Source organism: Pan paniscus, chromosome 1 (assembly GCF_029289425.2).
Source record: "Pan paniscus chromosome 1, NHGRI_mPanPan1-v2.0_pri, whole genome shotgun sequence".
Lineage (NCBI taxonomy): Eukaryota > Metazoa > Chordata > Mammalia > Primates > Hominidae > Pan > Pan paniscus.
In genome coordinates this window covers 161459627-161473477 of record NC_073249.2, presented here as the reverse complement: position 1 = coordinate 161473477, position 13851 = coordinate 161459627, and the positions used below count along the sequence as shown (strand labels likewise).

At 40.3% G+C, this 13851-nt stretch overlaps 1 protein-coding gene across 5 annotated transcripts in view; it reads left to right on the top strand.

Moving 5' to 3' along the window:
• DNAJC6 (DnaJ heat shock protein family (Hsp40) member C6) overlaps positions 1-13851 on the top strand; it is a 161213-nt gene that overhangs the window by 134334 nt on the left and 13028 nt on the right. For all 5 annotated transcript variants that reach the window (XM_008958946.4, XM_008958948.3, XM_003806937.4 and 2 more), the window contains 6 exons: positions 532-725; positions 823-903; positions 3707-4141; positions 6176-6310; positions 10416-10484; positions 13362-13481. In XM_008958946.4, coding sequence (XP_008957194.1) covers positions 532-725; positions 823-903; positions 3707-4141; positions 6176-6310; positions 10416-10484; positions 13362-13481 — 1034 coding nt within the window. The remainder of the gene's footprint in view (positions 1-531; positions 726-822; positions 904-3706; positions 4142-6175; positions 6311-10415; positions 10485-13361; positions 13482-13851) is intronic.

Below are 13851 nucleotides of genomic sequence, written 5' to 3'. Positions count from 1 at the left end.
TCCAGTGGGGATGGCAGTTTAATCAGTGGTATGGTATCAGCAATGACGCATCAGAATAGATGCCCTGCTATAGCACTGAAGCAGGCTTCTGGAGGAACTTTCTGCACTGACATTAACCTATCTCATAGTGTGGTCTAGGTGAACGCAGGTGTGGGGGTGGCTAGAGCCGGGATGGAGTTGCTGGGGCCAGGATAGGAGTAGATGTTCAAGGGCTCAGGACAGTGGCTGTGGGCCTATTGCCCTATTTTAATAATGGATTTTGCCGTGCCAGTCACATCAGCCCTGCTTTCCAGAATGCTTTTACATGCAGTAGCATTCAAATTTGTTGAGCAGGCATTATTCTCCTCTTTTCTCTAGATTAGGAAACTGAAGCTCAGAAAAATAAAGTAACTTATCTGGTTATGACTGAGTCTTTTTTAGAAATGAGACTTAGATTTAACCTAAGAGTCAACCTAAGATGACTTCTGTGCCAAACATCGTACCAGTTCCATTGTTTTTCACTGAATATATCTTTTTTAAATCCCTATTTAGGCCTGAGTTAGATGCATGTGATGTACCAGAAAAATATCCTCAGCTATTTCAGGTGACACTGGATGTAGAACTACAGCCCCATGACAAAGTAATAGACTTAACTCCACCATGGGAACATTACTGCACAAAAGATGTCAATCCCAGCATCCTCTTCTCTTCTCACCAGGAACATCAAGATACGCTGGCCTTAGGAGGTATGAGTCACCTGATGATTTTGTTTTTCAGGATGAAGCCTCTCTGTTATTTATTTCCTGTGTCTCATTGATGCTACATGGTCTTTTTGTCTTGCAGGACAGGCTCCAATAGATATCCCTCCAGACAACCCCAGGCATTACGGACAAAGTGGTTTCTTTGCCTCTCTCTGTTGGCAAGGTATTTACAAGTGTTTCTTTAAGTCACATGGTTTGATGATTATGTATTTCTTCTGTAAAGATGTTGGCCCTAGAAGCAGACTGCATTAAAGCAGCACTTAGAGGTCATTCAATCCAGGCACACGGACTCCCACCTGTAAGCCCAGCACTTTGGAAGGCCAGGATAGGAAGGCCAGGAGTTCAAGACCAGCTCAGGCAATATAGTGAGACCCTATCTCAACAAAAAATTTTTAAAAATTAGGTGGGAGTGGTGGCAAATGCCTGTAGTCCTAGCTATGTCAGAGGTTAAGGCAGGAAGACTGCTTGAGCCCAGGAGTTCAAGGTTGCAGTGAGCTATGATTGCGCCACTGCACTGCATTCTGGGTGACAGAGCAAAACTCCATCTCTCAAAAATTTTTTAAAAGACATCATTCAAGTTTACATCCTTCCAATTCATTCCCTTTTCAAATCAGGCAACTTCCCTACTTTCAACTCAATAGATGCTCTTAGACTGATGCAAAAGGCCATTTTAAACTGAATTCTCCCTTCTCTCTGCTGTGTTTTTGGTCACGTCTTTCCTGGACTGACAAATAAGTGTGATTTGTTTATGATCTCCCTTTAGACTGCTGCCTCTGTAATGAGATTAACACAGGATTCTATCTTCCGCTGTCAACTAAATATTATAAAAATATAAAATCAGCATTCCCCCCAGGGAGCCTTAACCACTAGCAGGGCAGAACTGAGCTTACCCTGCTGCAGAGAAAGCAAACACTTGGCCTGTATATCTCTGCTCTTGCTTTAACAGCCATAACAGAAATAAGGGCTCGATTACTAGGTTCTTTTCTCTCAAACCTGGAGATATTTTCAGAATCCTTCTCAATATAACACTTCCAGCTGCTGCCAGCAGTAGCCTGACGTTGGCATCCTAATCAATACCCATTGGCTATCCTTGCATTAGAGCTGGCTGAGGCTAACTGTGAGATTCAGTGTAGACGTGGGTAGTCAGTGTTTGGGTATGAAAGGCGTGGGAAACTGGCTATGGTATGGTTTATCTGAAATTATCCTGATTGACCTTCCTCTGTTGTGTGAATGTAAGATAATATTCCCATTGCCTGCAGGCTTCAGTTTGATGAAAAAGTTGTTCATAAAATTCCTTTGAATTGAAAGACTCACTTTCAGAATTTTCTTTTGAGAAATGGAACTAGCAAATCCTCAAATTTGGAAAACCCAGTGGTATCTGGACAGTAGGTAGATTTCTTATCCCCTGTTGGCCTTTCTTACCTCTTATTTTCCTCACAGCGAGGGCTTTTAATACAACTTCACTCTTACCTCTCCACTGTCATTTTAGTAAATAATTTAGAGATAATTCCTGTAGACTCTGAAATAGGTTTTAGTATAGATGCACAGTCTCTTGTCTGAACCTCTCAGAGCCAGGTATGTTTAGGAATGCAGAACTTTTTGGATTTTAGAAGGATGATATGCTACATAAACTGATGTAACTTGACATCCCAAGTGATATCTCAGATAATAACCTATAATCAAACATATTAATATTTCTGCAGTAGAACATATAAACAATAGCCCTAAGTGAGATAAGTGAAGACTATAAGTATCTTCATATTCACGTCTGTCAGTTTTCCACCAACTGAATTCATGCCAAACTTGGGAAAATCTTTTCCTTTTCATAGCTTATTACATTTTATAATTTGGAATAAAGGATGTGGATCCATACTTGACTTGGAATGTGGGTCTATCTGGCATTAAATATCAAATTTTTGTGGGAAGATCTATCTCAGGGAGGGCTTAGAAGGTCACTCCTTCCCCAGAGGAGGCCTCTTTCCTGCTGCTCCTTTTGTGCTGAAAGTACCCCTTTCAAGCTGGTACAAGGACCTTTCACAGCAGAGCTCTTCTTTTCACTTTTTAAATGTGTGGTTCACTTCTGCTCCAGACTGTTAGAGAAAGGATTTGCTTTTGGCTACAGAACACATGGAGAAGTAAAGACAGTGAAAAGTGTCAGCAAATGACTAGCAGATAATGGTTTGTACTATCCTCCCTGGCCAAAGCACCTAGCATAGTGCCTGAAAAAAAAAATCAACACTTAGGTACTACTTACTATTGATTGGAGTGATTTATAATATCATCTCATGTATTTCTCACAGTAGCCTGTGAGTTAGGTACTATTTATTTATTTAGACACAGTTTCACTCTGTAGCCCAGGCTGGAGTACAATGGCATGATCTTGGCTCATTGCAACCTCTACCTCCCGGGTTCAAGCAATTCTCATGCCTCAGCCTCCCGAGTAGCTGGGATTACAGGCACACGCCACCATGTGCAGCTAATTTTTATATTATTAGTAGAGACAGGGTTTTCACTGTGTTGGCCAAGCTGGTTTCAAACTCCTTACCTCAAGTGATCCTATCTCAGCCTTCTAAAGTGCTGGGATTACAGGTGTGAACCACCACGCCCGGCCGTTAGGTACAATTTGTTATCCCCACTTTGCTGAGGAGGAAACCAAGGCACAGAGAAGTAAAGTAACTTGCCCAGTGTCATACAGCCAGTGAGTAGTGAAGCTGAGATTCAGTCCTAGGCTGGCTCCAGAGTTCCTGCTCCTTACTCCTACGCTCTACTGCCTCTCAGATGCTCAACAAGTGGTAGTTGAATGTAACGTGAAATACATCAAGTGTTCCACTGATTAGGGTCTAAAAACACTGTTTGCTCAGGGCTGAATCCTTCTGTCTTTCTGGAATTATGTACATATATTATAACAAAAACCAACAATGCTGTGGTCAGCAACTAATCTCTTATGGTATACTGGCCTTCCTCAGATCAGAAATCGGAGAAGTCATTCTGTGAGGAGGACCACGCTGCCCTAGTGAATCAGGAAAGTGAGCAATCTGATGATGAACTTCTGACACTTTCCAGTCCGCATGGCAATGCCAATGGTGACAAGCCTCATGGAGTCAAGAAGCCCAGCAAAAAGCAGCAGGAGCCAGCAGCCCCTCCACCCCCTGAGGATGTGGACCTTTTGGGCCTGGAAGGGTCTGCAGTGAGTAACAGCTTCTCTCCGCCAGCGGCTCCTCCCACCAATTCTGAACTACTGAGTGACCTGTTTGGGGGTGGAGGTGCAGCTGGTCCCACCCAGGCTGGACAGTCAGGAGTGGAAGATGTGTTTCATCCTAGTGGACCTGCGTCTACCCAGTCAACACCACGCCGCTCTGCCACCTCCACCTCTGCGTCTCCAACCCTAAGAGTGGGAGAAGGTAATTTTTTCTATGTTGCACTGTGCCTCTCAGATTTGAATTCTAACCTTTGGGCCAAATAGGTGGAATTGAACTTTCCTAATAAGCTAGACTTTTCTGATTTCACTGTAAGTCCTTTAGAGGAGGTCTGTATCTTTATTTAAATTGAGAGCATAAGAGAAAATAGAAATATTGTCCATTTGGGTAGCACACTAAGGTAGTGTAAGAGTGGACGTTTGAGTTTCACACTCTTACTTCTAATTTTCTTTGTTTAGCGCTTCAACCCCTGAGCTGCATTAGTCTGCTTAAACATACTGATTGATGAATTATTATTGATAAAAATAGCTAATATTTATGAGGTATTTACTATTTGCCAGACATGGAATTTAATACTAAACATTATTTAATTCTCATAGAAACTCAATAAATAAGTGCTATTTTTATTCCCATTTTATAGTTGAGGAAATGGAAGCATAGAATTAAATCAGTAGCATAGGTTTATATGACTAGTAATTGATAAGGCCAGTGTCCAAACCTAGGTTATTTGACTCTAGAGCTTTCCCTTTGTTTTCCTATAATGCCTTCCTGAAGTTATAGTTTTCTGAATATATGTGGGCTATCCAGAGAAGTGTTTGGTTATTTGAAAATATGTTTAAGTGACTCATGCCAGAAGCACAGCTTCCTAGAACAGAGCAGTTGGTACTAGGTAAGGAGTTTGAGCCCCTTGAGGCTCTGTTAGTTTCACTGTCTCATTGCCAGAGACTCAAACCTTCTACTATGAGTCATCTAGGATTTTTTGACATTTATAAGACAGTGTAGTTGGGTAAGCAGAGATCCAGCACAGCTCCTGAAGAACCCACTCAAATTAGCTGCCCCTTGGTCCTGTCACCATTAACCAAGATGACTTCACATTAGGAAGGGTAAAGAGAAATGTCTCAACTCTTCAGGCCTATAGTATCCTATAGGAACATTTTTTTCCCCCAAGCGTATCCTTCCCAGAAGGCTCTGGGCTGGTCTTGACTTGTGATAGTTCAGCTGGAGGCATCCTTCATGAGTGTGGGTCTCAGAATTAAAGAGTATTGGTGTTGAGGCTCAAGCTCCAATGTTAGCTATTGGTGGACCCAGGATGTGAACTCAGGTGCCTTGAATCCTATGCCAATGCTATTTCATCTGTACTTCACTTCCTTCCATACAGTTTTAACTTGCCAAAGTGAAAAAAAGCTCTGTCAGGAAAACAGTTTCCAAGATCCAAGATAGCACAGTACTCGATAATTGCATTTTAAGACTGTGCACCTGGTGTGACTCTCATGATTTCATTCATCATAGTTTCAGGCAGCTAGTGGCATTCCAGTGCCAGAAGGGGCCTTAGACATCAGTTAATTCTGTGCCTCATGTTATAGACAATGAAACTGAGGCTTAGATGTATTGATTGACCTGTCAGAGGATACCCACTGGATTAGTGGCATACCCAGGTCTAGAATGCAAGTATTCTATCCCCCCAAGAGGAAGTAGAAAGAACACCAAGTCTAGAGTTAAAGACCTGGATTTGAATCCCAGGACTTAACTGTCTGTGTAACATTATTGAAAAATCTTCTCAGTTGTAAAATGGGGATAATAGTTACATATTAGCATTGTTGCAAAGACTAAATTTTGAGCTCTTGTCTTGTGGTGTTGGGCAGTTTTAGTTATTGGAGAATGCCCCTAGTTTAACATAAATTGATATTTTAAATGTACTAAGTATGGTAAGAAGGGATAAGGCTAGATAACAAATAAATCCTGCTCTTAAAACCGAGGTGGGATATATGGCTTAATACCTTTTCAGCTAAGACTTCATTGGCATAATGCTCTCCTAACATCTGCTGGGCAGATTAGCCTTGTGTAGCAGCAATGGTATCGACTGTAGTTCATCCAACAGATAAGTCCAGACTACTCCTTTGTCCACAAAGATAGGAAATTCTTGGAGTCCACTGTTAGCCCTACAGGAAGTGACAATTCTTTGACATTTAGTGAATGAACTCATGGGACAAATAAATATATTTTCCTGTTGTTTTCTAGGTGCCACCTTTGACCCATTTGGAGCACCTTCTAAACCATCAGGTCAGGATTTGCTGGGTTCTTTTCTGAACACATCCAGCGCTTCCAGTGACCCCTTTCTCCAGCCCACAAGAAGTCCTTCGCCCACAGTACATGGTAAGGAAATATTTTATACTGTGTTCAGTGGAACATAGTTTTCTGCAAGATATCAGTAAGTGCTCATATATAAAAGCACCCTGTGGGTGCTTTTTTGATAAAAGCTTCCTCACACATCTCTGTTTTTTGAAATTAACAACTCACCTTAACATATCAAAAGCTCTGGGCTGTCTTACAGGACAGAAACCTGATTAACTTTGTTTTGCTCTGCTTTCCTGTTTGACTATGGTATCCTTTTTTGCGTTAGAGCTACATGGACAGAATCATAAATGACCCTTGATTGTAGGACATATAATTATTTTATGTACCAATAAGAAAGAAAAAAACACTGCCACTATGAAATGACTGGAAGATACTTCTTGGTTAGAGAAATCTTTGAAATGTGGGAAAATATGTCTTAAATAAATAAAATATGTTAGTAGTCCACAAAATTGGTATTCCAAAGAACAAAGTTTGGGATATGATAGCCACTAGTTACGTGCGGCTGTTGATGACTCTACATGTGGCTAGTCTGATTTGAGATACACTCCAAGTATAAAATACATAGCAGATTTCAAAACTTAGTACAAAAAGGGCATGTGAAACATCTCATCAATATGTTTATATTGATAATTTATTAACATAATATATTGAACATACTGGGTTAAATAAACTATATTATTAAAAATAATTTCAATAGTGTCTTTTTACTTTTTAAAATGTGACTGCTAGGAAATATGAAATTACATATGTGGCCCAAATTATATTTCTATGTTAGAGACTTAGGTTGTATAGAAAGAGTAATAATAATCACATCCATTTATAAAAGTGTGTCACTTAGGTAACATTGATTAAAACCGGAGGTCCGCAGTGAGGGATAAATAACTTTGAGCCAGAGAGTTGTAGCTCATTCCTGATGTTGAAGTCTATTGAACATTATTGGCCACAACCTAGAAGGTGACATATTGTTGAAGGCATCCTGAGCTTGCTTGGAGAATGCAGTCCAGTCATCAGTTGACTTTGGGAAACCATGCCAATGCAAAAGGAAGATGACTTTTGCAACACTGGTGAAACTGAAACTTGACTAAAAAAGAGTCCAGGAACAACTTTTGTGGTTCATTTCCAACTAGTCTTTAATCTCAAACTATTTGAAGTGCATCGTCAGGACAATATACAAGAAATTCCCCTCTTACCTATGAGTCATGCTCACTTGAGAGAGTCTCCTGATTGGATGTTGACTACCTGTAGGAGAAAAGATGCAGGAATGTAGAGTAGAGTTGGTTTTCTCACTCATTTAAAATGTTAAGTCATGTCATTGCTCTGCTCAAAATGCCTCCCCATTTTACTCAGCATGAAAACCAAAGTCCTTGAAATGGCCTGTGTAGGCTCTGTATGCTCTAGCATCTCAGTGCCGGTGACCTCATTTCCCATTCTCTCCCACTTTACTCTCTGCATTCCAGCTGTACTGGCCTCTTTGCTGTTGCACTGGCTGTTTCCTCTGCCTCATACTCTTCCCCAGGCATCTGCGTGGCTAAGTCCTTCACTTCCTTCAAGTCTTTGCTCAAATGTCACCTTCTCAGTGGAGTCTACTCTGATTCCTCCATTTCAAATTGCAACTCATCTCCCTGCCCTACTCTACATTCCCCTTTCTGTTGTGCTTAGTAACTTCCAGTATATGCAGTAATTAACTTATGTGTTACATTTTTTTGTTATCTATCTCTCTCTATTAGAACATGAATTCCACAAAGGCAGGGAATTTTGTTTTGTTCATTAATGCATCCATAGTGCCTAAAAGAATTACCGGCACATGGTAGGTGCTATCTATCTTTCCAATATTAAATATAAAATGAATTAACTCATTTTCCCATCAAAGTTTCTTTGATGCACAGTGATAGTGTCATAAGGCTATATGTTTTCCTGATTTTAATACTTTGAAATTATTGTTTTAATAAGAGTACTACCCTTTGTGTCCTATGGACGTGGGTGTTCATACTTGGCAGCTTGGCAGTTTTGGATCCAGTTTTCTGTTTCTGATGAGCTGATTAGAACACGATGTTTATCACCCAGTTTAGGCCAGTTGGTACTCCTTTGTTTTGTGGTTACATTTCTCATTTTGGCCTGTATTGTACTAGTGAGTGGAAAGAATTTTCTCCTCTCCTTGTTGGGAAAGCAATGATCATTTCACTGTTACTGAATCAACTCACCGTTTTCACATAGGACAGAATATAGGTGACACTCAGATGTCTGCTTTGGGAGGTCAGATTGCCCACCTGCAAATCCTCGGGGTACTTCCCCCGGGTTTCTGCAAGGCGTCGCCAATCTCTTGTGAAAATAAAAAAAATACTGCCTTTGGGCTTAACAAATATTTATTGAACATCTATTCTGAAGAGAATAATCACTTGGGACATGATGTTGGAAGAACAAATAAATAATCATAATAAAAGGCAAAATAGAGACTAAAATATTAGGTAATTACCTTTTTGAAAAAATATATTCCTGTTTCTCTAACAGACCTTAAGTTTCTTGAGGATAGATAATGCATCTTTCAGTCTCTGTCCCCTGGTGTGGTGCCTTGCATGTGGTAGGTAGTCATAAGGGTTTGTGGGTTTGATTAGCAATAAGGTTGAAGTTCTGATACCTACTTCTGCGTCTTAATTGGATGTAAGACTAGGATCAGAGCTTAAAGGAAATCAGATAGAACGTATTAGCAAAACCGTCTAACTTCCACCTCAGTGGAGTGGGTTACTGTGTAAAAATAGAAGGGAGAAATAGAAAAGAAAGAATTATTATTGCTGATAATGGCATATCCTTTTTAACTTAATGATGGGAAGGTACTGGATGACTTGGTTGGTACTAAGTAAACAAAACAAGGAAATAAAAGGTTTGGAATGCTAATCTTGATGCCTTCTGGTGGTGATGGGGTGTGTGTGTGCGTGTGTGTGTGTGTTTTAAATCCCATTTGCAATGTCAGTTTAGTATTTGCATTTTAATCATTAATTTGTGTGGGCAAAACCTAGAGGTGCCTCAGAAAGAAATTCTTCATCATGGCATCCTGTTTCCTATATAGATTTTATAGATGTATAAAAAACTTACTACGCACATGTATTCCTCTAGTACACCTGATTCCTTTTTTTTTTTTTTTTTTTTTTGAGACGGAGTTTCACTCGTTGCCCAGGCTGGAGTGCAATGGCGTCATCTTGGCTCACTGCAACTTCCGCCTCCCGGGTTCAAGCAATTCTCCTGCCTCAGCCCCCCGAGTAGATGGGATTACAGGCACACACCACCACGCCCGGCTAATTTTTTGTATTTTTAGTAGAGACGAGGTTTCACCATGGCCAGGCTGGTCTTGAACTTCTGACCTCAGGTGATCCGCCCGCCTCGGCCTCCCAGAGTGCTGGGATTACAGGCGTGAACCACCGCGCCCGGCCACCTGATTCCTTTTAGCCAAATATTTCTTTTAAATTATATGTTTGGAACTTTGAGGGGGGGGTCAGAATGGTTTATTCTGAAGCTGTGATGAGTTTATTTTGAGTACCATAGACACATCCCTGACAACCAGCATAGTGATGATGTATAGCCAGTGCCCAGTACATGTTCTGCATGACTCATTATTCTCAACTCATGTCACAGCAGAGGAGAAAACAAAATGTCAGTTTTAAGTGGATTATGCTTCTATACTTAATGCTTAGCAAAGGTAAACTGAGCTTAAGGTGTTTTCCCCCTTTTCTTATTGCACACTGACTCTGTGTTAAATTTAGAGGTGGGACACACACACATAAGATAGTTCTTTCCTGACTTTGAGGGACTGACAATTGAATGGAGACAGACACGTGCTCAGTGATAACTCAGTGTGTGGATATGGAGGTAAAACCAAAGTGAGACAAAGAAGGAGCAGAGACAAATAATATATAGTTTCTGTCAAGCCTCATGTGAACAACCAGAGGTGAAGGCAGAACATATTGAGTGTTGCAGAGTGTGGCAAGAACTCAGAAGGAGGAGTGGATATCTTGGGATCTTGCTGGGGCCATGCAGGCTTCAGGGATGGAATGGCATTATCCTGTGTGAACTCAGAAAAGTGGGTTCTGAGCTCTCTTGTTCTCATTCTTTTTCTTTTCCCCATTTGCAGCTTCTAGTACGCCTGCTGTGAACATTCAGCCAGATGTTTCTGGAGGTTGGGACTGGCATGCTAAACCAGGTAAAAGCAGGTTATTTTCTGTACACATTTATATAATTGCAAAAGCATGATCCTTACCCAAGATGAAGTGAGTACTCACAGAGTATTGTGGCCTACCTGTGTAATTTGTGTCACTTTTTCCTAAAGATTCATATTCTAGAAGAGCTTTTCCCAATGCACTTGATGACATGATAGTGCTACTTATCATACACCATTTAACTTTTCTAAATTTCATTTGCTGAATGTCTTATCTTGACAATAGAATCAGACGGATATAAATATATATCAAACTCTATCACTTAGAAACTCTTGGGTTTTTTTGGCAAGTCTGAGCCTCAGTTTTCTTATCTGAACAATGGGGATAATAATTTTGGTCCCACATAGTTGTGTAAGTTTAAATAAAAAAAACTTATATAAGAATTTCTGGCATACTGTAGATGCTGACAAATGTGAATATTCTTCCTTCTTTACAAAGTACTTACTTCAGGGTGGGATTTGTCTGTCATCAACAAGTCTCCTCCTCATGACCACTATGGCATTTATGGAGCTGTCTTGTGTGACTGCTCCTGACATTGAGCAAGTTAAGTGCACACGTGCACATACAAACACATACACAATGGGCTTATCACAACAACTTTCTGAAGCAGTTGCTGTTTCCTTTTTTTATTGTAGCAACCCCTTCCCCACAACGTAACATTTACCCTGCCAATAATTTCCAAGTATACAATACAGTATTATCAGCTACATGCACTTTGTTGTGCAACAGATCCCCAGAACGAACCCACCTCCCCACTGACCTTCTCACATAACTGAAACTCTACACTCACTAAATCACTCCCTACCTCTGCCTCCACCAGCCCCTGGCCACCACCCTTCTACATGAGTTTGACTACTTTATATACCTCCCATAAGTAGAATCATACAGCATTTGACTTTTGTGGCTGGCTTATTTCACTTAGTATAATATCCTCAAGGTTCATCTGTGTTGTAACATGTGACAGGATTTCTTTCTGTTTTTAATTTAAAATTTTTTTTTGGCTGGGGCGTGGTGGCTCACGCTTATAATCCCAGCACTTTGGGAGGCTGATGTGGGAGGATCCCTTGAGGCCAGGAGTTCATGACCAGTCCGGGCAACATGGCAAAACCCCATCTCTACAAAAATACAAAAATTAGCCAGGTATGGTGGTGTGTGCCTGTAGTCCCAGCTACTTGGGAGCCTGAGATGGGAGAATTACTTAGGCCCAGGAGGTTGAGGCTGCAGTGAGCCGAGATCACACCACTGCACTCCAGCCTGGGAGACAGAGTGAGAAACCTGTCTCAAAAAAAGATTTTTCTTTAAATTGACAGATAAAATTGTATGTATTTGTCATGTACAATATGATGTTTTGAAGTGCATATACACTGTGATATGGTTAAATGTAGCTAATTAACAAATGCATTACCTCACATGGTTATCATTTTTGTGGTGAGAACATTTAACATCCATTCTCTTTGGATTTTTCAAGAATGTAGTAGGTTATCATTAACTAGAGTCACTATGCTGTACAATGGATCTCTTGACTTATTCCTCCTTTCTAGCTGTAATAATATATCCTTTAACCAATGCCTCCTCATCCCTGCCCTATCTCCAACCACCCCAGCACCTGGTAACCACCATTCTACTCTTTATTTCTATGAGACCAACTTTTTTAGCTTCCACATGTGAATGAGAACATGCAGTATTTGTCTTTCTGTGCCTGGCTTATTTCACATAACATAATGCTCTCTAGGTTTATCCATGTCATCTCAAATGACAGGAATTCTTCCTTTTTATGGCTCAATAGTATTCTATTGTGTATATACACCATATTTTATTTATCCATTCATCCATTAATGGACACTTAGGTTGATTCCATATCTTGGCTGTTGTGAATAGTGCTGCAGTAAGCATGGGAGTGCAGATATCTCTTTGACATACTGACTTGATTTCCTTTGGATATATACTCAGTAGCAGGATTGATAAATATATGGCAGTTCTATTTTTAATATTTTAAGGAACCTCCAAATTGTTTCCCATAATGGCTGTACTAATTTACATTCCCACCAACTGTGTCCTTTTTTCTCTACATCCTTGCCAACATGTTTTTTGTTTTTTTTAATAGCAATTCTGACAGGAGTGAGGTGATATGTCATTTTGGTTTTGATTTGCATTTCTATGATGATTAGTGTTGTTAGGATTTTTTTATACATCTGTTGGTTTTATACGTCTGTTGGTTTTCTTCTGGTATTCATCTGTATGTTTTCTTCTGGTAATTCCATAGTTTTGGGTCTTACATTTAAATCTTTAATGGATTTTGAGCTGATTTTTTTATATGGTGAGAGATAAGAGTCTTTTTACCCTGTTGCCTTCTTATTCTGTTGATTATTACCTTCCCTGCACAGCAGTTTTTAGCTTGACAATTGTCCCATTTGTTTTTCTTTTGTTGCCTGTGATATTGGTTTCATATTATTTCTCTTTTTTAAAACTAATGGTAAAATGCTGAAGCTCAAAGATGTTAAGCAAGATTCCCACGGTCACTCAGGAATTGGCAAAGCCAGAATCCAGATCCAGACCTAACTTCGAATCTTATAGGAAAGAGTGAAGTCAGGTGACATGAGGACCTGGAAATAAAACAAACACTGGAAATAATAGTTCACACTTGTGGCCTGGAAACAGCATTTGTCTTTTCTGTGGTGTGTCCTTGTTCAAGGCCACCATTCACCCAGGTCAGGGAAACAGGGTCTAGCAACTTCTTAGACATTTTCAAACCCTGTCCTAATTTGCCTAGGAGACAAATAAACAGTAACTCTGGAATTCTGAATTTCAGAATTCAGCCTCAAACAACTAACTCATTTTCAATGACCTTATTTCCTTTTCAGGAGGCTTTGGAATGGGAAGCAAGTCAGCTGCCACCAGCCCAACCGGATCCTCGCATGGTACTCCCACCCATCAAAACAAACCCCAGACTCTGGATCCTTTTGCCGACCTTGGGACACTAGGTACAAACTCAGAAGATCAAGATACAAATAACATTTATTTATAGCTATAAAGCCTCAAATCTCAGTCTTTGGTGTTACAGCAAGCTGATATTGTCACCTGGAACCTCAAATAGTGTGTATTCTTAAGCTATCCTCTGAAACCTGAGATTGGCTTTTTAAAAAAGGAAAGCGAGAATCAGATGTGGGGTTAGAAATCATCTTTATTGATTCATTTCTCCAGTACCTAATTCTGGATGTGTAGCATGAATAAAGTTAGAGCTTTCAGGGGCTCATGGCAACAGAGTTTGGCTGCGCAAAAGTAATGCGTAGGGAAACAGTATGAGACAGGGCTGGTCAGATGGATTTGTGCCACATGATGCCAACCTTGCAG